This window comes from Pimephales promelas, chromosome 14 (assembly GCF_988280905.1).
Source record: "Pimephales promelas chromosome 14, fPimPro1.hap1.1, whole genome shotgun sequence".
NCBI classification, from domain to species: domain Eukaryota; kingdom Metazoa; phylum Chordata; class Actinopteri; order Cypriniformes; family Leuciscidae; genus Pimephales; species Pimephales promelas.
In genome coordinates this window covers 29,641,813-29,665,920 of record NC_142782.1, presented here as the reverse complement: position 1 = coordinate 29,665,920, position 24,108 = coordinate 29,641,813, and the positions used below count along the sequence as shown (strand labels likewise).

Genomic DNA, 24,108 nt, shown 5'->3' with positions numbered 1-24,108 from the left:
TGAAAGCTTCATCAAATTCTGGACATTTGAGTCATGTTGGTATTGTAAATCACCATGATTTGGGTCAAAAAGGCATGGATATCCTGTGGTCAAAATCACAAAATCCTAAATGATTGTTATAACGGGGCAGATCTTGGCTAATTAACACCAAGTCGACAGTAACATGGTGGTTCGTTCTCTGTGGTTGTGGGTCCATTTAATTCTGTCTCTTCTGGGCCTCGTCTCTTTTCTGTCCAGAACTAAAGGAAGGAAAGTCCTTCGCTTCTAATTGTTGACTTTTGTTTCTTTCAGATATTTCTGAGATGGAGTCTTACCATTCCTACTCACCTCAAGATGACCAAAGGTCACGTCAATCTGACCTTTCCTCACACTCTTCTAACGACGCAGCGCGAGAGAATGCCAGGTGCGCACAGCTTAAAGATCAGCTCTAGATATTTTCAACACACGTGATATCGATAATACAGTAGCTCTAAAAAGTATTTGGACATTTAAAGTAGGGCATCGGAATGAAAAATAAAAATAAATATATAATAATATATAAAAATAAATATATATATATATATATATATATATATATACACACACACATGCATGTATATGTTTAAGAAAAATGTGTGTATCAAATATTTATATTTATGGATAATATTAATTTTGTATAAATGTATGTAAAGTATATACATGCAAATATTTACATTGTTTATTAAATATATACATGCATGTTTGTGTATATTTCTATATACAAAATCATTATACACACACACACATATATTATGTAAACACAAACTTTTATTTTGGATACGATTAATTTAATCGATTAATTTAATGGGATAGTTCACCAAAACTAGAAAATTCTCAAAGATATTTTTGTAAAATGTTTTCTGTGTTTTTTTATCCAGACAATGAAATTCAAAACACCTTTATTCATATAGCACTTCATACAATACAGAGCTTCTAAAATAATAAACTGGCCGATAATGATGCAAACTTCTTACAGAATGAGATTCATTTCAATTCTGCTGTAAAGGCATTAGTGTAATTAAGTATTGTTTTTTAAATTAATAATTGCATCTTCTGCAATTACATGAGTGTGAGTGATTTTTGATGTAGAGCCTCGACTTTTGTGATATCAACTTAGACATGGGTTTGATTTCATAGCAATTTTAGAGTCCATATAATTTTTAAAAATACATCTATTTAGTAAAAAATGTTTAGTGCTTAAAAAGTTATTAAATTACAAAGCATCAAACTAAGTGGCATATTTTTTTAAAGACCTTTTAATGCACCTTTCAGTCAGAATATTTCAGAAAGAGTTATTTTTTAGCCGAAGCACTTCTCTAATATTAGTGGAATATGTATATTTTCAGTCAGAAACTGTCAGATTAAATCTGCGATTTATCTGTTGTTGTATTTATTTTTAGGGAGGAGCCTCAGAGCAGACTTGCAAAGCCCGTTGTAACATCCTCTCCTTACAAAACTCCTGAGGAGCCGCTTCCAGTCCAGGAGGACAGAGCAGAACCTCAAGAAGAAGAGCCGCCACCACCACCACCCCGTAGGAACATGATTCTCTGTATATCCACCACAGTTTGATAGTAGAAAAAGATCTAAACTTTTGGTTTATAGATGAATTATGGTTTGATACCCTCTGGCGGGGCATTAGCAATACTTGTCAGTTGTCAAATTGTTTCAAATGCCATTAAACTGATGCCAAGTAATGTTTTATTCAATGTGCAGCAGCATTAAAGACGACACCCAAGATCCTGCTGAGACCGAGCCCAGAGGACGAGGCCATTTATGGGTGAGTGGATGCTGTGAATAACCCTCAGGTTCAACCCTCCTCACGCATGATCTTATTCACTGAACTAAGAGCTTATTCACTAGCTAAAAACCTGAGGACTCACTGAGGGCTGAGTTTAGATAGGGCTGGAGTTCAACCACCACACACTCATCTCACACACACACTCTAACATTAGTAGGGCTGCTGGATTATGGCAAAAATCATAATTTCAATATTGTAATCACGATTATTTAGCATGATTATGAGTGGCAGTGTGCAGTGTTGGGAAAGTTTACATTGTACATGAACTAGTTCAAAGTTCACTTTTAAAATGAACTAGTTCATTCATAGTTCTTTTTCTCCATATGTTGCGAGCTTTTTATATCTCATACAACCACAGACAACAATTATTTTATCGACAGGCAAAGTTTGCACAGAAATGTAAGATTTTTCCCATCCTCACCGACCTCGTCATAAAATCTGTTTAAATGATCATCCGACGCCTCCTCGCTCGCTGCTTTGTCGACGGCGGCACTGGTGTCTTGTGTTGCCAGATTGGGTGTTTTTTCGCTACATATTAAGGCCTGTTTACGTGTATTTTAGCCGAGTTTTCGCCTGGAAGGCTCTAAAGAAATCTGGCACCCTATTGTACGAAGTTAACCTGAGAGAGCGTGCGTTCACAGACACCAGAATGAACGCGTTCACAGTAACGTTCATCAGGCAGTAATACGTTCAGTTCACGTTCGCCCCAAAATATGAACACGTTCAGGCACAACACTGATGAGTGGGCTATGTCACCAAAACCGTAGATGAGTAATTTACTTAACAATAGCCATATACAGTATATATCACTTATCTATTTATTGGAAATAAGGTTGCTGTGATATCTAAATTTTAAAAACCAGTGCAATTTCACAATTCTTGATTTATCTTCTATTTTCTTCCAACAGTTTTCTTCAAAAAGACATAATCGACTGGGTTTTGCCCAGCATTTCCATATTTTTGCATGTATGTCGCCATTTAGGAACGGAATGAGGCATAATAATTGTTTTGTTTCAATAATTGTATTTTCATAATCGCCGAAATCGAAAATCAATTATGATTAATCGCACAGCCCTTTATACAGACCAACGCTCCAAAGCTCCAGCTTGCTTGTTTGTCTGTAGCTGTTTGTATTTATATCTGTTTTTTAAGTAACAGTTAACAGTTAAAAAAAAAAACATTCTTATCTTATTTGTTATTATTATTATTATTAATTTATATTAAAAAAGATTGATTTTTAAAGAGGACCTATTATGCTTTTTCACATTTTCAACTTTCTCTAGTGTGTAATGTTGCTGTTTGAGCATGAAAAAAGTTCATTAACTTCCTCAAAGTTACAAATCATAAAGTCACTCCAGAGGGAGTTATTCTCTATATCACTAAGCACTGTTTCTGAACTCCTTGAAACGCCTCGAATGTAGTCATGAGTTTTCTTCTGGAAACGTGCGACTCAATATTTCCACTTTTCGGAAGGAGAGCTTTCATAGGCTACGACTGGACTGTCAGTCCAATTTTTTTTTTTTTTGCATATCCTATTGAAATCCTATCAGATTTAACAAGTGTGAAAGGCCAAAAATCACATGAAATGCATTTTTTTTTTTATTCATGATATGTTGGTTGAAATCCTGTTCTAATTGAATTTCTGGAAATCTGTTTCAGTCGGACTGAAATCTGTTTCAGTCGGACCGTACAAAATCCTGAGTGGTTTTGTATGGTTTATGTGACTCTCACACCACGTAAAATCTAAAAGTTAGACGTTGTTATAGAAAACATGCTGACAGTTGCTGTAGAAACAAGATTGTGTTGTTGCAAACTGCCTGATGAGCAGAAAATGACAATGTAACAGAGACATGGAATAATGCCACGCATACCAGCCTCAGTTTCTGCCGCTGCCTCTGAAGACGCAGTAGTCCAGCACAGAGGATACATATGTCATGTTGTAAATTAGACAACATCTGTATTGCACACCCCTCCATTTTGCGGTGGTTGTTTTTGGTGTACCAACGTAACATCATTGCCATAGAAACCAATGCAGATATTCCGGAAAACAAAAGAGCGGCATCGACACACAAATCGGATCTGAACAGTTGAGATACACAATGTGGACGTCAATAATTTTTGTTCAGATTCCAATCGATACATAATCAGATTTGGAGTGACAGTATGAACGTAGACAAAGAGACAGGATCTAAACAGAGTGTTGCTGACAGTCTGTGACGAGAGATGCTGCAACAATATAAAATAATGTGTTATTTGAACATTCAAGCATGAAAGCTGGTTCTCATAGTCCCCAAAAACAAAATCAAGACTTTGTAGTGGCATAATATGGAATTTTGAGGTGAACTATCCGTTTAAACGGTCACACTGGTGGAAGAGCGGAGAGGAAGACAAAGCACAGAAAGTGAAACCGAGATGGGGGGTCATCTGCATCACAGCCTCACAGACGAGGTGGATCCTGCTGCAATCTCTCTCTCTGTTTTAATCATCCTCTCCGTCAGCTCCTCCATATTCATGAGGAAGAGGCAGTCTGCTGCGTCTCGTATCCACTGGGAGAGGTTATTTTCGTGTCCTGCACTTGCTTACAGAGACGCTTTGCTTTAAGACCACAGACAAGTGTTTGTTTTTACCTGAACACAGGATGAGAGAGAGCAGGGGAAAACAAGACATGACAGTGCATTTAGTATTTAGTGTGTTTGGAAAGGATGAATGGAAATTGGGAAATTAAGCCTCAATATGTTTTTTCCAAAGATCTTATTTGGGGGTCTTTCTATTAAACGGGTTCCTGTTGCATTTCTTGAATTAACATTTTTATCAGACAAAGTATGATTGCACGATCTCAAACTAAACTAATTAAAATGTCTATTTTGGGTCTTAAAAGGGAACTTAATGCCCTTTGTAACATTATTAATGTTTTTACTGTCACTTTTGATCAGTCTAATGCATCCTCCTGAATAAAAGTACACATTTCTTTGAAAAAATGTAAATCTTACTGACCTCAAACTTTGAAAAGTAGTGTGTTGGCAGTTGTGATTAACATACATACACATTTGGAGTCTGTCTGCATGCAGTGGTTTATTAATATAATTCAAATATATATATATAGTGTATATATGAATTATTAAAATGAATCATATACATTAAGATGTTAGCAAATGCCTTACCCTCCCTCTCTTTTTTTAGGCCCAACACGGTGATGGTGAGCTTTCAGAAAGGAGAGAGTGTTGGACTGAGGTTGGCTGGAGGAAATGATGTGGGAATATTCATAGCAGGAGTGCAGGACGGCAGTCCGGCTGAAGAGGAAGGTCTCCGCGTAGGGGATCAGATCATGAAGGTACAAAATCAAGATTTCCATTGACGTCATGGCTTACTAATGTTCAGATCATTTTAGTGGCCTTCTTGTTTTTCACGAATCAGAATATAGCATCATTATTAATAATAACATGTTTTATTCAAGGAGTTGTAAGAAAGTGGCAGCCATTGAACACTACTTAAATGGGATATATATATTTTTTTTCCTGAGGTTCACACTATTAGTTGAGGTTTTCTGCATCATAAACAACTGTAATTTAATTATTTATGACCATTTTCCATGCTGTCTTCAAACCTTAGAATAAAACAAGCTGTTTTTGTTACTGTATCTTTAAATCTTGTGAATATAAATAATATTTCTCATGATTAGCTAACCTTGTTATGCAGAAAACGCTTAGGGTGATTGGGGAGATAGCTGTATGTATATACATTTTCCAAGATCCTTTTAGGCGAAGAGAATGTGCTTTGAATTTGATTTGCATATGCCACATTTCCTTTTCAACTGTATGTGTGTGTTATCTGTCTCTCCCTAAAGGTGAATAACGTTGACTTTCGGGGCATTGTGCGAGAGGAGGCCGTGCTGTTCCTGCTGGAGATCCCACGGGGTGAGGTCGTGACCATTTTGGCACAGAATAAAACTGAGGGTGAGAGCAAGAGAAGATGATCCTCGCTCACACCACACACATTAAACACACAAAAACACAGTTTTAGTTTTATCTTCGTCTTATTAATGTTTTGAATCAGGTTTTTATTTTTATATTTTTCATATTAATTTTAGTTTATTTTTATATGTATTTATAATTTTATTAATTTATGTATATATATATATATATATATATTTCTATTTAGGTTTAATTTATTTTCACTTCCATTTTAGTTTTCATTATTATTCTTAATAATTATAGGCCTGGTTTCACAGACAGGGCTTAGATAAAGCCTGGATTATTAAACCAAACATTTGTGTATGGTGGTGTATGGTTTGTGTACTGTGTGAACAGGCCCTGAAGTGCTCTTTCTTCATTCTTTCCTTCCCCCTATACACACAAAGCCTGTCGAGAGGCCTCGGCTTGTTGCTCATCACTACAAAACCAGTTGTAGCCAGTTTTGGCTCTTCCAGGGCGCGCACTTGTACAAACATGAAAAAATCTTGATTTTCATGTTTGTTCTCTTGCCAGTAATGTGAGGAAGTAAATGAACCCCTGTGTTGAATGTTTATTGGTTCAACCCCAGTAGAGAAACTTTCAGAAAAGTCAAACCAAAAACAAATTCCTAATCCCATCATAATACGGCGGGACGTCAGCAGTGACCCCTACTGTTGGAACTGACACTACTCTCTCTGCTCTATCTCTCCTTTTCTGCTGTCATGCCATCCTTCCAGCTCATTCACTCCCTGTCTTCATGTCTATTTCTCTCATTCTGCCTCTCCTCTCCTCGGTGTGGATATCTCATGGGAAAGCGAGGACTGGCACTGTCAGGGGTTGAAGCTCATTTGGTCTGAGGCGAGTCAGATGTGGTGTCAGAGCTTTAATCAAGACGGCACCACTAGAGGAACTCTGACCGCTGCTCATTTTATCCTTAAATGACACTGAATCACCCACTGAAAAGGAAATTCATTTACAGCAGAATTAATTTACAGCATTACTTTTGGAGAGAGTGAGAGATTGGTAGACTGAAAATCACGTTTAATTAATTCATATATTTATTTTTTCTATTTCATGTTTGTGTTTTTTTATTTTTACCTATCGATTTGAATTTTATTACTATTTTATACATTTTTGTCTATTTATTTATCATATCTATTTATAATTGATCTATTAATTTTATTTATATTTTATTATCTTATATATTTTATAGTATGTTTATTTATGTATGTTTTATTTTGACAGAACCTTTTATTTATTCATTTTTATATATTTTGTGTATCTCTTTATTTATATATCATTTGTCCATTTATGTACTTTTTATTTTTATAGAACCTTTTGATATTTACTCATTTATTTATTTATTATTTATATTTGTTTTCATTATTTTGTATTAGTCTCATTCTTCTGATGCATATTGCAATTACTTGCACTTTAAATGAATCCCGAAGCATGTTTGGGAGCTTATGTCTCTGTGTTTGTGTCCTAGTTTATGAAGACATCTTGGTATCCGGTCGAGGGGACTCGTTTTTTATCCGGACCCATTTTGAGTATGAGAAGGAGCTCCCTCAGTGTCTCGCCTTCTCCCGGGGGGAGATCCTCAAGGTGGTGGACACCTTATACGACGGCAAACTGGGAAACTGGCTTGCCATCCGCTTGGGCAAATTCAACCAGCTGCTGGAGAAGGGCATCATTCCCAACAAGAGCAGGTGAGAACGGAAAAAGATGGACAATATTTGCCTGAGATGAAAAGCTATATATGTCAAACTATGCCTAAGAAACCTAGAAATAGCGCAAACATTGAATTTAATTATTTCAATTGCTTTTGTATATAGGACAAAACCCGATAGCAGACTTTGCACAAATCAACACAAAAGAAGTCTATAACGTTCTAGCTCTCTCTTTTTCTACTCATAACCCTTGCTCCTGTGCCGATCAGAGCGGAGCAGATGGCAAATGTCCAGAACACACATAAAGGCTCGGGAAGTGACAGAGCCGACTTCTGGAGACTACGTGGACAGAGGGCGGCCAAGAAGAAAGACCTGCGGAAGAGCCGAGAGGAAAATTCTGCTGCTGTCGCCACACGATTCCCTGCCTATGAGAGGGTGGTGCTGAGAGAAGGTCTGTGTACATATAGTATATAGGGCTGTCAGTTAAATACATTATTAACGGTATTTACGCAAACCCATTTTAACTCGATTCGTTTTTTTATTGCGAGATTAACGGTCCTTTGGACTTTTTTGCAACATGATGTGCCATGCCTAGCGCTGAGCTATGAAACCCATTCATTTCAATTGCTTGCTCCGCTCGAGGACGTTTTGGTGCTTCGTCCACTTTTAAAAAGTTGTCAAATGGTCCCATTGACAAGACCAAAGTGTTCTTTGTGAACTGAGCTATCATCACAGCACGTCCAGTCTGAAATACCACTTGATGGCCGAGCACACACACACACACACACACACACACAGCTAATGTGAATTCTCGGACCCCTCGTCAATATCAGGACCTCGTCAGTATTTCTTTCACCCTTTTATTGATGGACAGTGTTACATTGTGTGAGAGATTATTTGCTCCAAGTGAGAATGTTTTAGTGTGAAATTGAACACATAAATGGGAAAAAATAATGGATCAAAAAGAAATCAAGAGACATTTAGAATAGATTAAAATGAGCGATTAATTGCGATTAATCGTGAGTTAACTATGACATTAATGCGATTAATCGCGAGTTAACTATGATATTAATGTGATTAATCGCGATTAAATATTTTGATCATTTGTCAGCACTAATGTATACATATGTGTCTTTGTGTGTAATATTTTAAGTCATTTTACTAATCATGGTACCTGTATCATTTACACAATAAACTTTCTCAATAAGTCAACGACTTCTTACACACAACATTAGTCAAGTCTCTAAGCTGACAGGCCTAATACCGCTAATGAAAGTCTGTGTGGCTGAGAAAATTTTAATATGTTTGAAAAATGGGCTCATCACCGAGAGAGATTGCTGCCTACACGCTGTCCAAAAACAAACAAACTAATAAAATCATTATGATTTATTAGCCAGAAGCCCACAGTCAAGAATTTGAAAATGGCTGTTTTGAATCATCAGTCAAGGCTCCTCTTTAATCCTCTCTGAACCCTATTTACATAGCTAAAGGAGTGTTTATTACCATTAACCCAAACCATTCTGTACTTTAGTCAGGCTAAAACAGATTATCTCGACTGTGAAATTCTTGTTGTAAACCTTGTGTTCCTCCCATAGCGGGATTTCGAAGGCCGGTTGTGCTGTTTGGACCAATCGCTGATGCTGCCAGTGAAAAACTGGCCGCTGAGCTTCCAGACCAGTTTGTAGTTGCCAGTGAGTTCATGAGACTGTCTCTGTGGTACCATCAATAATGGGATTGTCACACTAGATTATTTCAGACACAGTAATGAATACTAACAACCTGATATGGTGCCATGCTTTGAACTTCTGTTTAGAATAATACTAAATTATTTATTTAAATGAAATATATATTAATTAAATATGATATAATAAATACATTTAATGATAAAATAATACGAAGTTGTATGAATAATTCAGTTAAAGTTTTTAAACTTCCAAATTTGAGTTTGATTTATTTTCAGTCTAAGTTTAATTTAGATTGTGTTAATCAAATGTCTTTTTCCTGTGGAAAAACTCAATGCATGTTCTTGTGTAGCCATTTTCATGAATATAAACTTTCTATGCATATGAATCAGCTTAAGAATTTAAGCTAAAATGTTAGCGCTTTAGCTACATTTAAATAAAAATAATAATTTGTTGCATTGCACACATTGAGTAAAGTATTAGTAGTTTGATTATACCTGTTGTTTTTGTCCAATGGCACATCAGAAACAGAACCCAAAGATGCGGGGTCGGAAAAATCCTCTGGGGTGGTTCGTCTCAACACTATTCGACAGATCATCGAACAGGTAATTGTGTGACCACACACAAATTAAGAACTAAAACTTGCAGTATTTTGTTATTTAAATGAATGTACTTTATGCCTTATACTGTACATTTAACCTACATTGACCCATTTTGTCATTGATGCAGGACAAGCATGCTCTCCTGGACGTCACTCCTAAAGCTGTGGACACCCTGAACTACACGCAGTGGTACCCCATAGTCATCCTCTTCAGCCCGGACAGCAAACCTGGGGTGAAGGCGATGAGACAGAGAATCATCCCCAGCTCTAACCGCAGTGCCCGCAAACTCTACGATCAGGCTCTGAAGCTCAGGAAAACCTGCTCACACCTGTTTACCGGTCAGTCCTGGCACCTCGTATAAGAAGCTGTCAGAGTTTGCTCACTTGCTGACTTTCTCTCTGAAAGGTTATTTTGGGGAAATTTAAATTTATTTTATTATCCATTTAATTTAATTAAAGATTTTCTTTAGCATTTTTTTACATTGCAACATTGTGGAGGCGAGTTTAGCACGAACACGCAAATGATAATATGATTGTGTTTATTGTAAATGCTTAAATACTGAATTCAGGGGGAGTGCAGCAAAGAGTTGCGATCAAATATTGTGATTGGCACATATCAATGAAAACTGACTTTGACACAGATTCCAGTTTGAAAATCACCAAATGATTGAAAGCAGCTGATGGAAACAGTGAGAGATAAATAGATCAAGTTGAACCTAGAGACAGTTGACCCAAATCGAAATGTTTTGATTTCCTCCCTCTTTCTCTCTCTCTCTCTCTCCCTCCCCCATCGGACTGTTAGCCGTTATCGATCTGAACTCGGCTAATGATGCCTGGTACGGCAGTTTGAAGGAGACCATACGAGACCAGCAGACCCACGCTGTGTGGGTCTCGGAGGGGAAGGTAAAAACAATGGACGTTATAGTTCTCCATCACCTTCTATCCACTCTGAATCAAAACCTTCTCTTAAAGTCAACATGAAACACTGTTTACAACCTATTTTACTTCTGCCATCTGATGTATTTCTGTGAAACTCTATATACAAAAAGAAGAAATGCAGGACTTCACTGAAACCATTCAAATTAGAAATGCAGCAATTGTTTTGGAGTGGTTCTTTCAGTTCTGTTATGCACCTGTTATGGACAATTTTATTCTAATAATATTATAATTATGTAACACAATAGAGCCAGACCGATATATCGGTAGGCCGATATTATCGGCCGATATTAGGCATTTTCCAAACTATCGGTATCGGCGGTTATAATGGCAGATAAATGAATATTTAAAAAATAAAATAAAAACGGACAAAACACGCTTGAACCATGTCATGAGTTTTGCAGTTGTATAGTTTGTCCACCAGAGGCCACTCGTACACCGTTCCTGTTGGCAAGCTAAACACTCATAGACTAGCTAACCATAAAGCTAATGCCAATATCATCAGTCTGTTCTGTTGTGACAATAAAAGAAACAAGTTTCTTTTTAAAATGCATTATCATATTACATATTATTTTAGTTAAAACTCATAAATAACTACAAATAACTAATGTTAGGGAAATCTGTTAATGTTTTGTTGCGCGTTAAATAAAAAAATATCGGCCGATATATCGGAATATCGGATTTTAAAACCCAAAAAATATTTGTATCGGTATCGGCCTTCAAAATCCTTTATCGGTCTGGCTCTATAACACAATAATGTAATATATACAAATGCAAATGTGAATTATAGCTTGTAGTAATAAATACATGATGTTATATAATATACAAAATATAAGAATAGTATAAAATTATAACTTAATTATTTATAAAAAATAATACAATTTTATTCCTATTATATAAAAAAGACTGCAAAGGAAAATGCAGAGCCAATGTTAGAAACCGACTAAGGCCCCGTCCACACTACTGCGTTTTCGTTTAAAAACGGAGAATTAAAACGAATACGATCTCCGTCCACACCAGCGTTTTGTCTGCGTATTAGAATTGATCTCCGTCCACATTAAAACGACTGAAAACGCGGATCACGTGACCATTCACCAACACTGGGCATGCGCGTGCCGGTGTAAACAGTGGTTGGCGAATCAGGGAAGGACACTTCGTGACTGATGACACCCAATCATAGAGCCGAGCGTGAGCCTCTGCGTCATCGTTTGTAAACTCCTCCGTTTTGTCTCGTCCACACTAAAACGCCCTCCGGAGTTTGAAAAAACGCAAAACGCAGCTGCAGCGTTTCTAAACTTCTCCGTTTTAGGTCTTCGTTTTTCCCGTTTTAGTCTGGACGGGAGGTGCAAATGTAGCAAAAGGTCTCCGTTTTTAAACGAAAACGCAGTAGTGTGGACTGGGCCTAAGGGCCCTTTCACACCTACCTTGTTTGGTCCGGACTTTCAGACTTTTCAGTTTGGTCCAAATCAAAATTATACTGTAGGTGTGACACCTCCCCCGGACCAAGGTCCGGACTAAACAGATGAAATTTGGTCAGACGAAAAGAGGTAGTCTCAGTCTGGATCAAACTGAAAAAAGGTTTGGTTCGTTTATAGTGTGAAAGCATTTCTGTATTGTTCGGACTTTCTGACCTTTTACAGGAAATTCTGGTGGTTCCCAAAAAGCAGAAAAAACAGAAGGATGAGACAAGGTTTTAATTGAAGAATGGTCTCATGACATAATGAGAAGTCAACTTATTAGGCAATCTTCTCCTCCTTTCCTGGCGGCGACGATAAAATGTTCGCACGACGAGGACGTTCATTTGGCGAATTTGAACTAGCCTTGTATACAGTTGGTGCTGCAGGTAATTATACCATAAAAATAACAATATAGTTGCAACAATAATATGTGTCTGTTCGTTCATGTTGTCAAAGTTACACGCCAAATTGACAACACGCTGACGTCAGACGCACGTCCATATACTACTAAACCAATCAATGTCAAGATGCAGCCCACTTAGATGATGACGACAGGACGCAAGTATGTCACGTAAAGTTGTCACGTAAACCAAAACTTTCTGCAAGTATAAAATGTATCAAAACATGAACTTTGGTTCGGACCTTGGTGCGGACTTTCAGGTGTGAATACGCCCTAAATAAGGAAACATTATATATCTTTTTCACATTATAACATTATATACATATTTCACATCTGCCAACATCCTTTCAAAACAAAAGTAGTTAAATTACTACTAAAAATTCACAGGGCTTAAGAGGCAATGATGTAGAAGTTGGTGTTGATCTTCTTTTGCAGAGGCGGTCTTTTGTCGCACTATGACGTAATAATGTGACAAAATCCGAAACAAGTCGTTTCTGAAACTTTTTTTATAGTACAATGACCTCTTATATGTCAACAGATCAGAGGAAGTTTGATTTCTCAATTCATGACCCCTTTAAAATAAAAATAAAAAAGTAAAATTCTTATGTTATACTAATATATTTTGAATCTAAAATGTTAACACAAGATGAATCATGAATCATAACCAGGATTGTGCATTAAAAAAATCCATTATGGTTTCATGTTAACTTTAATGCAACATTTTACAGCGTCTCTTTACTTTAAGACTCCTTCATTCCCATTTTCCCACTTTATCTTTCCCAGTATTCCCCAATGTTTCCCTTAGAGCTACAGTAGTTTACCTGCTAATGCATGTCTTCCTTTTCTGAAAATCATGGTAGACATTCCTCCTGTTTTTCTGTGCTTTTACTGTTCATCATTCTTCACTGGCGCTCTACAGCTTTCGTTCTGTTTTGTTTTTGTGTTTTCGTTCGTTTTCACTCCTCTCTGTACACAAGATCCATCATGTGTCTCTTTTAGCTGGACGGGACAGAGGGGGACCTTGACGTTCACGACGACCGCATGTCGTATCTCTCGGCGATGAGCGCTGACTATCTCAGCATGGACAGCCGGCTGGCCAGCGACTATGAGGACACGGCGGATGAGGGCGGGACTTACACAGATAACGAAGCGGACGAACCACTCGACCGCCAGCGGGTGTCGGCCATTAGCCGTTCCTCTGAGCCAGTCATGCCAGAGGAGGTTAGCACACGCACTCACGTTTAACATATCTAACGGGTTCCCACAGTCAGGGAATACGCGCACACTTTCACACTCGCGCATGCATACTAATTCCAAAGCATTGATGGCTATTTATCATGGCCGAAGACATATGGACACATGCATCCCCCGCAGTGATGGTGAACTGCATGACATCTACACACTTAAACATGCTTGCTGCGACGGCATCCCTCACAGTTGCCTAGATCAGCACAAAGTCAGCTGTGTGCTAAAAGAAAGACAGCAGAGGTCAAGCCAGCAGGGAAATACATTTTCATTTTGAGCATAAGACACCAGCACACACTTGTCATGCATGCATTACCTGCTGTAAGTGCAAGAAGTGCATGACAATGAGTTTACATGGCAAATCATGTGGAATTCATGTTTTCAAAAACAATATATATATATATATATATATAATACAAAAGTATGTGTATGTGTATGTGTAAATGCAAAAAGCAGACTCTTCTGCCCCCTTCTGTTAGATGTTGGAACTACAACATTACTGATCACTAAATTTTACTCTACAGGGTAGCAGATTATTCCTGCAAATGTCATTATTAAGGTTATGAAAACTTGGAAATATCAGGGAGTCAGTGTTGTGATTGTTAACTAATGTTAGTGTCGTTAACTAACAATAAAACTATCAAAAGTCAAAAACTTAAAAAAAAAATCTTTTTTTAACTTTTCGTTAATTGAAATGAAACTGAAATAAAACAAAAATAATAATATATACATATATATATAATATAAATATTATATATAGATTTATAGATTATAGCATTTGAAATGTTGTCTTTGCAACTAACTGAAATAAGTTGAAAGTACTAAAATTACTCAAACAAAAAAAATTAAATAAATTACAATGAAAACTGAAAACATAAAATAAAAGCAAATTTAAAATATTGATAAGTACTGTAACAATATATAATAATTCTAAAATAACATTATGGAAATTGTGTTTTAAAAGGCCTGGACGAGACATGAACAATATATATATATATATATATATTTTATCTTAAAAGTAATGGATATTAATTGATCAAAACAAAGGTGTGGGAACCTTATAGATGGAAGTATGCTAGATTGTTGACCCAAGACAAACACATTTCAGTGTTTTTGCATGAATGCATGCATTCCCCTGTCTGACTGCTCCCCCCTCCAGATCCTCAGGAAGTCCAGCCCAGAGATTCGAGGTCGTGTCCGCAGGATGGGCAGCAGAGAGATGCTGACCGAGGCTAGTCCCCACTTCATGTCCACCTTCCTGCCTGACCCCGCGAAGGTGAGCTCATGTCATGCTCCCCAGTGGCTTTCCTTTCTTAAAAACACCATTCATCACTTACCAGATATATAAGTCTTTGACAACACTTTAAATAGAGGAATGTCGTTGCATTGCTATTTTATTATGTAATGCAGTGGGATGCATCCATTTGCTAATAGTTTGTAGAGACTCAAAACTTTGCAGTAAAGATGAAAAACTCCCTCAGACTAACAAAACTCTTCCCCTGACTGAACCCGCATTCATGCAGAAGAACGGCCTGATTTGGCGCAACCATTTTTCCAGCAGTTCAGAATCATCTTGCAGCAGCTCAATGGCACATTGTGGTAATATAACTAGTGTAGTTTACTTGAAAGCAACTGACAGAATCTAGTTGATTTGAATAATTAATTTGTGTCATACATGTGACCTTGATATAAAAAAAACAAAGATGGTAATTGGTGGTAAAGTAGTTTAATAACCCTTTACAGTAAGGTTCAGCTCAATAACATCAGTTAATTAAAATGTGATTTTTATTGTTTTATTTATAATTAAGCTATTTGTAATTCATATTTTTTCATAATGCATTAACTAATTATTTTTCTTTAAATATGTTAAAAAATTCTTGATATATGTAGTGATTATTTATTGTTAATTCATGACAGGGGTATTTAGGATTATTTAAACACCACTCACAATTTTAAACACAATTTCTATTGATCATTAATTTATTTTTATTTCAGTTGTAGTACTATTTTTTATTTTTATTTTTTTATCAGTTAGTTGCAAAGGCAACATTTCCAAGAATTTCATCTAATATTTCTTTTACTTCAGCTTAACAAAATTAATTTGTAATAGTTTTAATGAACAATAACATGTTCATGGTACCTAATGTATTAACTCGTGTTAAAGAATTTAACTTATTGTAAAGTGTTAATAGTAGTTTCAGTGTTTTGGCAGTGTTTATAGAAAAACTGCCACAATTAGTAGTTTGTGTTGGAGATTGTCCTGGACTGGTAGTGTTGTAGGTTTTTGTATTTGGAATCATGGATCTCAAATTCTCAATGTGAAAATACAGCGGTGGTGACCCCGAGTAGATGCATTCAATCTCATTATAATCCAGTCAGTGCTAAAATGTGCCTTTACCTGTAGTTTTAAGGCCAATTCATACGGCACCGACAGACAGACACCAGATTATAGTCATTTCTTCCAATCAGCGAAAACAAGCTCTGACCGATGCCAATAGGGATCCGACGAAACCTGACGCTGTCTTATCGGTGCGGTGTGAATTGGCTTTAAGGGGCCATTCACACAGAATGTGTTTTTTGCTTTAGTTGAACTTCTTTTAACTTGAGTCCCTCTTTTTCCTCTAAAACACACATTCAAATGTCTTTCAGGTAAAAGTGCTGTCACAAGTGGAGGCGTCGAGGGGGCACTACGACCCCTCTCGAAACTACGACTCTCGTTCAAGCAGTCCCGCAAGCAGCGAGCACCCGCGCAGCCAGGACTCTCCGGCAAAAATCAAGCCCCCTCCTCCCCCACAAGCACTCAAGCCTACCTTCGCGTCCCGCAGCTCCAGAGGCCTCGTAAACAGCCCCCCGGTACGGGACAATGAACCCCTGGGGGACAGTCCCGACGATCCTTCTCAGAGGTCTTTCCGGGGCAAAGTGAAGGCCTTCGAGCAGATGGATCACTTCGCCCGGAACCAGAGAGTTCTGGAGATCCAAGAGGCCCAGAATGCCAGGGTGAGTTTTCATCATCTTTAGGCTTTGCATGAAGACCAGTACAACGGCTTTTCTTCGGTCTCTCCTCTGATGCTAGGTTGGGAGAGTAGCATACTCATTTTAGACAATTTGCAATGCCCTCCCTCACACTCATCATCCATAGCAAAATCATTCTGTGATGAATCGGTAGGAATTTTCAATTCATTGTTTAATTTGTGTTGTCCTGTTGTCTGTAAACCTGCTTTGGCACAAAATATTTGCATATTGTAAAAAATACAACATTAAATCGAAGGCTATACAAATAAATTGAATGGAATTTAAAATTGTAAGTTGTTTAATTGAAGGGTTATTGCTGTTAAGTAAAACTATTAAAAACATTTACGTTAATTGAAATAAAGCGGAAATTGAACATTTCAACTAAATGAAAATTAGAAATGTTGCCCTTGCAATAAACTGAAATAAGTTTTAAGTTAAAGCACTAAAATTATTAACTGGAAATTAATAAAAAAAACTAAAATGAACTAAAACTAAATTTAAACCTAAATAGCAATATGTGTAAAATAATAAAATTACAAAGCACAAACCGAAATTACTCAAATTAAACAATAATTAACATGAAAACTACACTCTAAAAAATGCTGGGTTGTCTTAACCCAATTTTGGGTCAAATATGGACAAACGCAAATGTTGGATTTAAAAAATGCAATTAATAAATTTAACCCAAAAGCTGGTTTTGTCCATATTTGACCCAAAATTGGGTTTAAACAACCCAGCATTTTTTAGATTGTAAAAATATACAAATTAAAGCTAATTCAAAATATTAAAAAAGTGATAGTAAAAAATAAAATGAAAGAACTAAATAAATTAAAAGAACACCGCTGGGCAGTCATCTACTGTATATGCTGGGTAGGTTGACAAAAACTAATTTTAGCAGTTAAAAAATAAATGAAAATTCATATTAAAGTTCTATATTTATTATTTAACACACTATATATTAAATATAAAATTATAAATCAAAATTTACACTCTTCTGGAAAAAAAAAAACAATCCCAAAAGTATTGATGATTTACATTGATAGTAAAATTGTTGTCTAATAAAAAAGAGAATTGTAAATACCAATTGCATGTACTGTAGCAAACCACAGATCTAATTGACACATTTTCTGCCAAAATATACAATAATCAATTCTGATGCGTTCATACTGTATTGTTTTTTTTCAGGTGGAGATTGCTCAGAAACATCCAGACATCTATGCCGTCCCCAAGAAGTCTCAGAAACTGGACCACAGCAGGCCACAACCTATCGGGTAAGAGTTCTGCAATGGTGTTGACTTATGAATTTGCACATGGCTTGTCTTAAAGCATATTAAAATATATTTATTTATAGGTACACATATTTTCACCACAGGGGACTTTAAGACTTTTGTTCATTGTAAAATAAATCCATTTGAATTGAGCAGTTTAATCAAGTCTGAAGAGACATGATCACTTTTTAAAGGGATACTCCACTTTTTTTGGAAATTGGCTCATTTTACAACTCCCCAAGAGTTAAACAGTTGAGTTTTACCGTTTCCGAATCCATTCAGCCGATTTTCTGATATTTAGAAGAATATCAGTAACCAGACCGTTTCTGGTTTCATTGACTTAAATATCAGAAAATTGGCTGAATATATCTGAAAACTGTTTAACTCTGGGGGAGAGGTAAAATGAGCCTATTTCCAAAAAAAAGTGAAGTATCGTTTTAAGATGGACAGATTTGGGATAGTTCATTGACAACCTTAAATTCTGGTTGTTCCAAACCTTTAAGAATTTATTTCTTCTGCTGAACACAAAAGTAGAAAGTCGGTAACCAAACAGTTGATGGAAATTCATACAGGTTTGGAACAACTTGAGGGTAAGTGAGTAAATTTCATTTCATTTTTCCCTATCAGTGTAAAAAAGTGTGCAAAATTTTTCACTGATCTTGCGCCGTTTGCTTTGCGTCCAGCTCCAGTGCGCGACCGGAGCCCCAGACGCCTCCTTCCAAGCTGCCATACATGGAGAGCCGCCCGCCCGGCCTTGGAGAGGAGCCCGGGGAGGAGATTCGACAGCAGCTGGCGGAGCAGACCAAGCGCGGCTATTACAACACAGCACAAAAGTATCAGGACACTGAGCTGTAGAGTTCCTCTGCTTCGGCTCACCGCACAGCTTCACCATTCCACCGGGGCGCCACCCTGCACCAAAACTGCTGCTGCTGACTTGGAAGTCCCATTAGCTTTTAAGTTTCCCATGCGTATATTTGTCTTTTTCACTTCAAAGAAGTTCAACTTTCTGTCCGTGTGGATAGAATCTTAAATTTGCATTGGTTTTGTTTCCTTCCGTGCGATTCCAGAACCACGTTTCCTTGCCTATGCAATTTTTTCCGTGTCTGCAACGCCACAGAAACGTCTCACCACGAGTCACTCTCTCTGTCTTCGCTCCATGAAAACCTTAAACCTGTCGTGTGCTACAAACCAGCTTTTTGTTACTTTCTTTTTATAAGCCTGAAGCAAAACTGTTTTAAAAACGTCACTCTCTTTAAGGTTTATACTACAGTATCGTTGCATTCCTTCATTTCTGATCATGTGTGTTATATGATGTAAGACAATACACTGGATTTTGTTACAACATTTTGAAGTGCCTTTTACTTTACGAATAATGTTGGAGGTTTGTGGACTTGACAATCCAGCCCTCTGGACAATATTTTTGCTGCTTACAGCTCCAAGGAAAAACAGGGAAAAAGTCAACACCAAAACCCTTAATACCGTCCGGCCGTCTCCTCAGTGTAGCGACAGCGACGACAAATGAGTTCTGTTTCCGAAGGGACGCTTCACAATTCAGGTGGATGCTGGATGGTTCGAGCTATGGGAATCGCTGATGTCACGGTTCGTCTTATTTCAACTCCACTGCATTACGTTTTTAACATGCTTGATTGTAGGTTAGTCCGCTTTACCTCCACGCATTGGTTCAAAGTGCTTCTAAAACTCGTGGATTATATTTTGATGGCTTCCACTGTGTGTGAGGGTCACACGGCGAGAGAATTTTCCCTGGACTTTTACGTTCAGGTCTACTGTGGAATTTCACTCTACTACACCAAATAAAATAAACTATATTGACATTCTTGACTTAGTTGTGTGTTTTTTTTTAATATTCAAACAGGAAATATTTTGGAATCCATCACACACGGTAGGCTATAAATGAAATGGATCGATTTTTGTACAATTAAAAGGATAGTTCACCCAAAATGAAAATTCTGTGAGCATTTACTCACCTCAGGTCATTAAACCTGATATTTTGAAGAACGTTGAAAATTGTGAGCCTATTCACTTCCATTGTATGGACAAAAAACGCATTTGTCGAGATATATTTTACCTAAAAGAAAATCATACAGGTTTGAAGAAACATGAGGGAGAGTAAATGAAGATTTTTGGGTTTTAGTTGTTTCTTTAAACACCACAACAGAAAGTTATGTCTGCAATGAAAATGACAATCCAACCCCTACTAGCATCAAATAAGCATGACTTCTTTGTTCTATACAGAGTAAATTGACTGTATTTTACTGAGGTTTCCCATCTGTATGGTATAAGCAATGGAAATTGATTCTGTCATGAAGCGAAGTGGTTGTATTGGGTCCAGTGAGTCGGCTCTTGTCCAGCTCGGTGTTGAAGCCGTTTTCTCTGTACATGCCACTTTTCAGAAGATGCTCAGAAAACTTCCGACGACTTCCTTTAAAGATTGTCTGAAAAATAAACGGTGGGTGTAAATACCAATGTGTGAATAATCTTATTGGCAGTGTATGGTGTGTAACGTTAGGCTACTTACCGGCATTTCATGAACTGTTGGTTTTTTGCTTCCATATGTTTGACTTGTTGTTTGGTACAGAGGGTTGATCTTTTTTTGGCTGAAAAGTATAATTAAGGCTTATTAGAATCATTGATATTGGTATAATAATTTGATTTACTCATTTCTATGTCAATGGATGAATGACTTTATCTAGATAGATTCTAATAAGCCTCATCTATGCCTCTAAAGAGAATATTCGTATATTTATAAGCTTCATCATGCCTCTAAAGAGCATATGAAGAGTTCAGATGCAAAAGCCTCTAAATGCCATTTGAAATTTTCTTCTAAAATGATCATTTTTATCAAGCTTGCATATTTAAGTTCAGTGATTTCACTTAAATGGCAATGATAATTAGCTGTTAATTGTTATTTAAGTGAAATTACTGAACTTAAATATACAAGTTTGATAAAAATCATCATTAAAGAAGAAAATTTCAAATGGCATTTAGAGACTTTTGCATCTGAACTCTTCATACATTCGTATATTTATATGAATTAAATAAATAAATGTGACGTTATTTCAGGTTTCGATCACATGATGCACTGCGGCTGAATGATCTTCTCACCTATATCCTCTGAAACACTCCGGATTATTAAAGCGAGCTGGTAAGTTTTTATCCACATTGTACACATCGCTTGTCTTTATTTCAAATGTATCATTAGCTAACAGTTCAGGCTCCGTCCTTGTCCCTTCATCTGCGGAATGATCGTCCATCATGTTTCCGTTAGTGGGTCGATGCTCACATTAGACTTCCCCTGCTGCGAGAAGAAGTATGAGTGATTGGTTGCTATATCAACACTGTAACTAGGTGACGTCATGTGCCTCCGCTCAGTCTTTAATTTCTTCACAAATTGTTTTTCAAAGAAAGAAAAAGAAGTCAGCATGTAAGTAAAACTCTTTGGTTTCACAGACAGAGGTTAACTAGGAATAGGCCTTTTAGGCTTGTAGCTTTTAAACGTGCCCTAGAAAAAACATGAACGTTTCTGTTGTGCAGCCTGAGACAAAACAATGCAATGGCACTAACTCATTTTAATATAGGCCTATGTCAGTGCAAGTTGCTTTCAATTAAAATCAATTATATACCATATATTTCAATTATATACTATATATATATATATATATATATATATATATATATATATATATATATAATTAAACCACAACAGGCCTTTCTACTGAGTGAAAACTTAAAAAAATGCTCCGACAATCTCTTTCTATAGTAAGTAAGTAAGTAAAGTTATAACACATTTAAAACAGCTTGTACTGACCAAAGTGCTGTACATAATCCTGGCCACAGGTTAATAAAACACAGAATAGAAATAGAAATAGACATTTACACACAAATTTAGTTTAGGCTAAAACAACATTACAGAGAGACAGCAGGTTTCTCAAATATATTTTATTGCATTCAAATTTAACCAAACATTAAATGCTCAAAATATCAACCATTTTGTATGATTTTTTTTTAATAAAACATATTTAAACATGGTATTTACATTACTATTTTCTTATTTGCATCAATTGCATCTTACATTGTGATGACGGAATCTGTTTTGTTACAAAAGCAAAAAGATTATAATGAACATTGAAGTTTGCAAAAGGATGTCATACGTCCACTGACCTCTCAACCTAGAAAAAAAAGGCAAAAGAACAACAGATTCAACCATCATTGATTTTTTTGCAAAATATTTTTTATATTTAGTTAGTTGGACATCATACAACCACGTCTAAATCACTCCTTAACATTTGCATTTAGTAGTTTTTATACATTAGGAAATAATAATAAACCACAGATTTATAGCCAGGTACAGTAAACTCTTGATTTCTGCTGGAGGTGATGCTCACATGTTCAGACTAACAAGACAATACAGTGTGTCCATCTTCAAGTGCAGTTTCATAAAAATAAAAAAAGGGAATTGAATAACGCCAGGGAATATATGTGTGAGCATGGTTCGGTTTTGATGCAAGTGCAAGTGTTAATTTATGCAAACATTCATATTAAAATATTTCCTCTTTATTCATTTGCTCCCAAACCTGCCTTGAGTTTCTCCACGCTGATAAACACACTGCCACAGTGCATTATTACTCACGGTACGAGTTTGAGTCTGGCCTAGCGCGTACCAAAAGTAATAATGGACTGTGAAGCAGTTAAAACGGCTTCTTTCTTCTCATCAAGGCATGATATTGTAAAATTAAACTATATATATTGTTTAAAACACGTAGAATTTTAACATATTCGTAAATTGATACATTTATGCAGACTTTACCTTTTGCAGACTTCAGAAGTAGCATCTTAGTTTTTATTAGTCCTCTTTAGTGGCCCTCAGAGGTGCCTGATACATTCTGAGAGGTTAAAGGGATAGTTCATCATTTACTCACCCAAACCGGTATGAATTTCTGCTGAACACAAACGAAGATATTGTGAAGAATGTTGGTAAGCAAGCGGTTGACGATTGCCATTGACTTCCATAATATTTCTTTTCCTACTATGGAAGTCAATGGCTGCTGTTAACTGTCTGGTTGCCAGCATTTTTCAAAATATCCTGTATTCAGCAGAAGAGAGTAAATCATACAGGTTTTGAACAGTGAGTAAATGATGGCAAAATTTTCATTTTTGGGTGAACTATCCCTTTAAATCCATCCATGGCTGCTGTGATGGAGTATAAAAACAAAATGTAATACTTTAAACAAAGCAATATTGTTACACTAATCTGAAATAACTTTGTTTAGAACATTGTTCCACTCTAATATGAATATAAATCCATGCAAAAAAAAATATTTTTTTTTTTTAAAACACTTCCACGCCCTACTTTTGTTAAAATTGCGCCCTCTGTTGGCAAATTGTAAAATGATGTGATCAGCTGACGTAGTTTGATTAAAAATAAATTATAAATCTGTTTCTAAAATGTTAATAAAATGTATAAAAATATAAAGCATTTTAAAATATTCATTAATTCTTATATTATTCTACAATTCTCGTATACTAGTTTTTCAAAACATTTCAAACAAATATGAAGTCAGGAAATACATCACAGATTGATTCATTATCACAACTTTAAGAGAAAAGCCGATGTCTTCATTTAAGAAATTTTCAACCGAAACAAACTGTAAACTCTACATTACAGTGATATTTTGTACATTTTATTCTGGGGCTTAAATAGCAACAATAACATAATTAAAGCATTTCCAAAAAGCAACGACATATTGTTCATTAAAGTCACAAAGTAGCATGTAATGTAAAGTGTGACCAAAAATTCTTGGAAAATTGTTTGTTGTAAACTCTACCTGATATTTATGGATCTGTTTCCAATTTGTGTCCAGCTGGTGAATCTGAGACATGAGGAGGTCCATAGACGAAGGATTGTGTTCCAGAAGCAGGACTTTGCTAATGTAGCTGATACCTCTCTTCAGACGTGAGAAATGAAATGCCTTTTTCGTGTAAGTGGTTCTTTTTATTTGACCTTCCTGTGGAAGTGAGGAATCAGGATGGTCATTCCCCAAACCGGAATTCCT

At 36.4% G+C, this 24,108-nt stretch overlaps 2 protein-coding genes across 9 annotated transcripts in view; one reads left to right on the top strand and one right to left on the bottom strand.

The window, feature by feature from the left end:
* The window catches only part of tjp2b (tight junction protein 2b (zona occludens 2)), a 64,491-nt gene extending 44,615 nt beyond the window's left edge, over window positions 1–19,876 (top strand). For 5 of the 6 annotated variants that reach the window (XM_039664986.2, XM_039664996.2, XM_089119811.1 and 2 more), the window contains exons 8-23: window positions 292–403; window positions 1,419–1,549; window positions 1,732–1,795; window positions 4,997–5,147; window positions 5,661–5,769; window positions 7,256–7,475; window positions 7,706–7,887; window positions 9,032–9,127; window positions 9,644–9,723; window positions 9,848–10,058; window positions 10,522–10,622; window positions 13,512–13,733; window positions 14,917–15,033; window positions 16,407–16,754; window positions 17,955–18,040; window positions 18,721–19,876. In XM_039664986.2, coding sequence (XP_039520920.2) covers window positions 292–403; window positions 1,419–1,549; window positions 1,732–1,795; window positions 4,997–5,147; window positions 5,661–5,769; window positions 7,256–7,475; window positions 7,706–7,887; window positions 9,032–9,127; window positions 9,644–9,723; window positions 9,848–10,058; window positions 10,522–10,622; window positions 13,512–13,733; window positions 14,917–15,033; window positions 16,407–16,754; window positions 17,955–18,040; window positions 18,721–18,892 — 2,402 coding nt within the window. In that variant the 3' untranslated portion in view covers window positions 18,893–19,876. The remainder of the gene's footprint in view (window positions 1–291; window positions 404–1,418; window positions 1,550–1,731; window positions 1,796–4,996; window positions 5,148–5,660; window positions 5,770–7,255; window positions 7,476–7,705; window positions 7,888–9,031; window positions 9,128–9,643; window positions 9,724–9,847; window positions 10,059–10,521; window positions 10,623–13,511; window positions 13,734–14,916; window positions 15,034–16,406; window positions 16,755–17,954; window positions 18,041–18,720) is intronic. The other variant, XM_089119812.1, reaches the window with a different exon arrangement.
* pierce1 (piercer of microtubule wall 1) lies at window positions 19,032–24,021 on the bottom strand. Of its 3 annotated transcripts, XM_039665025.2 has the most exons (4): window positions 23,881–23,965; window positions 21,161–21,353; window positions 20,574–20,652; window positions 19,032–20,490 (listed from the first exon to the last, which is right to left on the bottom strand). In XM_039665025.2, the coding sequence occupies exons 2-4, from the start codon at window positions 21,310–21,312 to the stop codon at window positions 20,308–20,310; spliced, it is 414 nt and encodes a 137-aa protein (XP_039520959.1). In that variant the 5' UTR covers window positions 21,313–21,353; window positions 23,881–23,965; the 3' UTR covers window positions 19,032–20,307. The 3 variants fall into 3 exon arrangements, 1 of the variants encoding a protein (XP_039520959.1); XR_016146547.1 differs by lacking the exons at window positions 19,032–20,490; window positions 20,574–20,652; window positions 21,161–21,353 and adding exons at window positions 21,980–22,224; window positions 22,863–23,242 and having other exon boundaries at window positions 23,881–24,021; XR_005621795.2 differs by lacking the exons at window positions 19,032–20,490; window positions 20,574–20,652; window positions 21,161–21,353 and adding exons at window positions 21,980–22,224; window positions 22,863–23,245 and having other exon boundaries at window positions 23,881–24,020.
* Window positions 24,022–24,108: the final 87 nt, after the last annotated feature.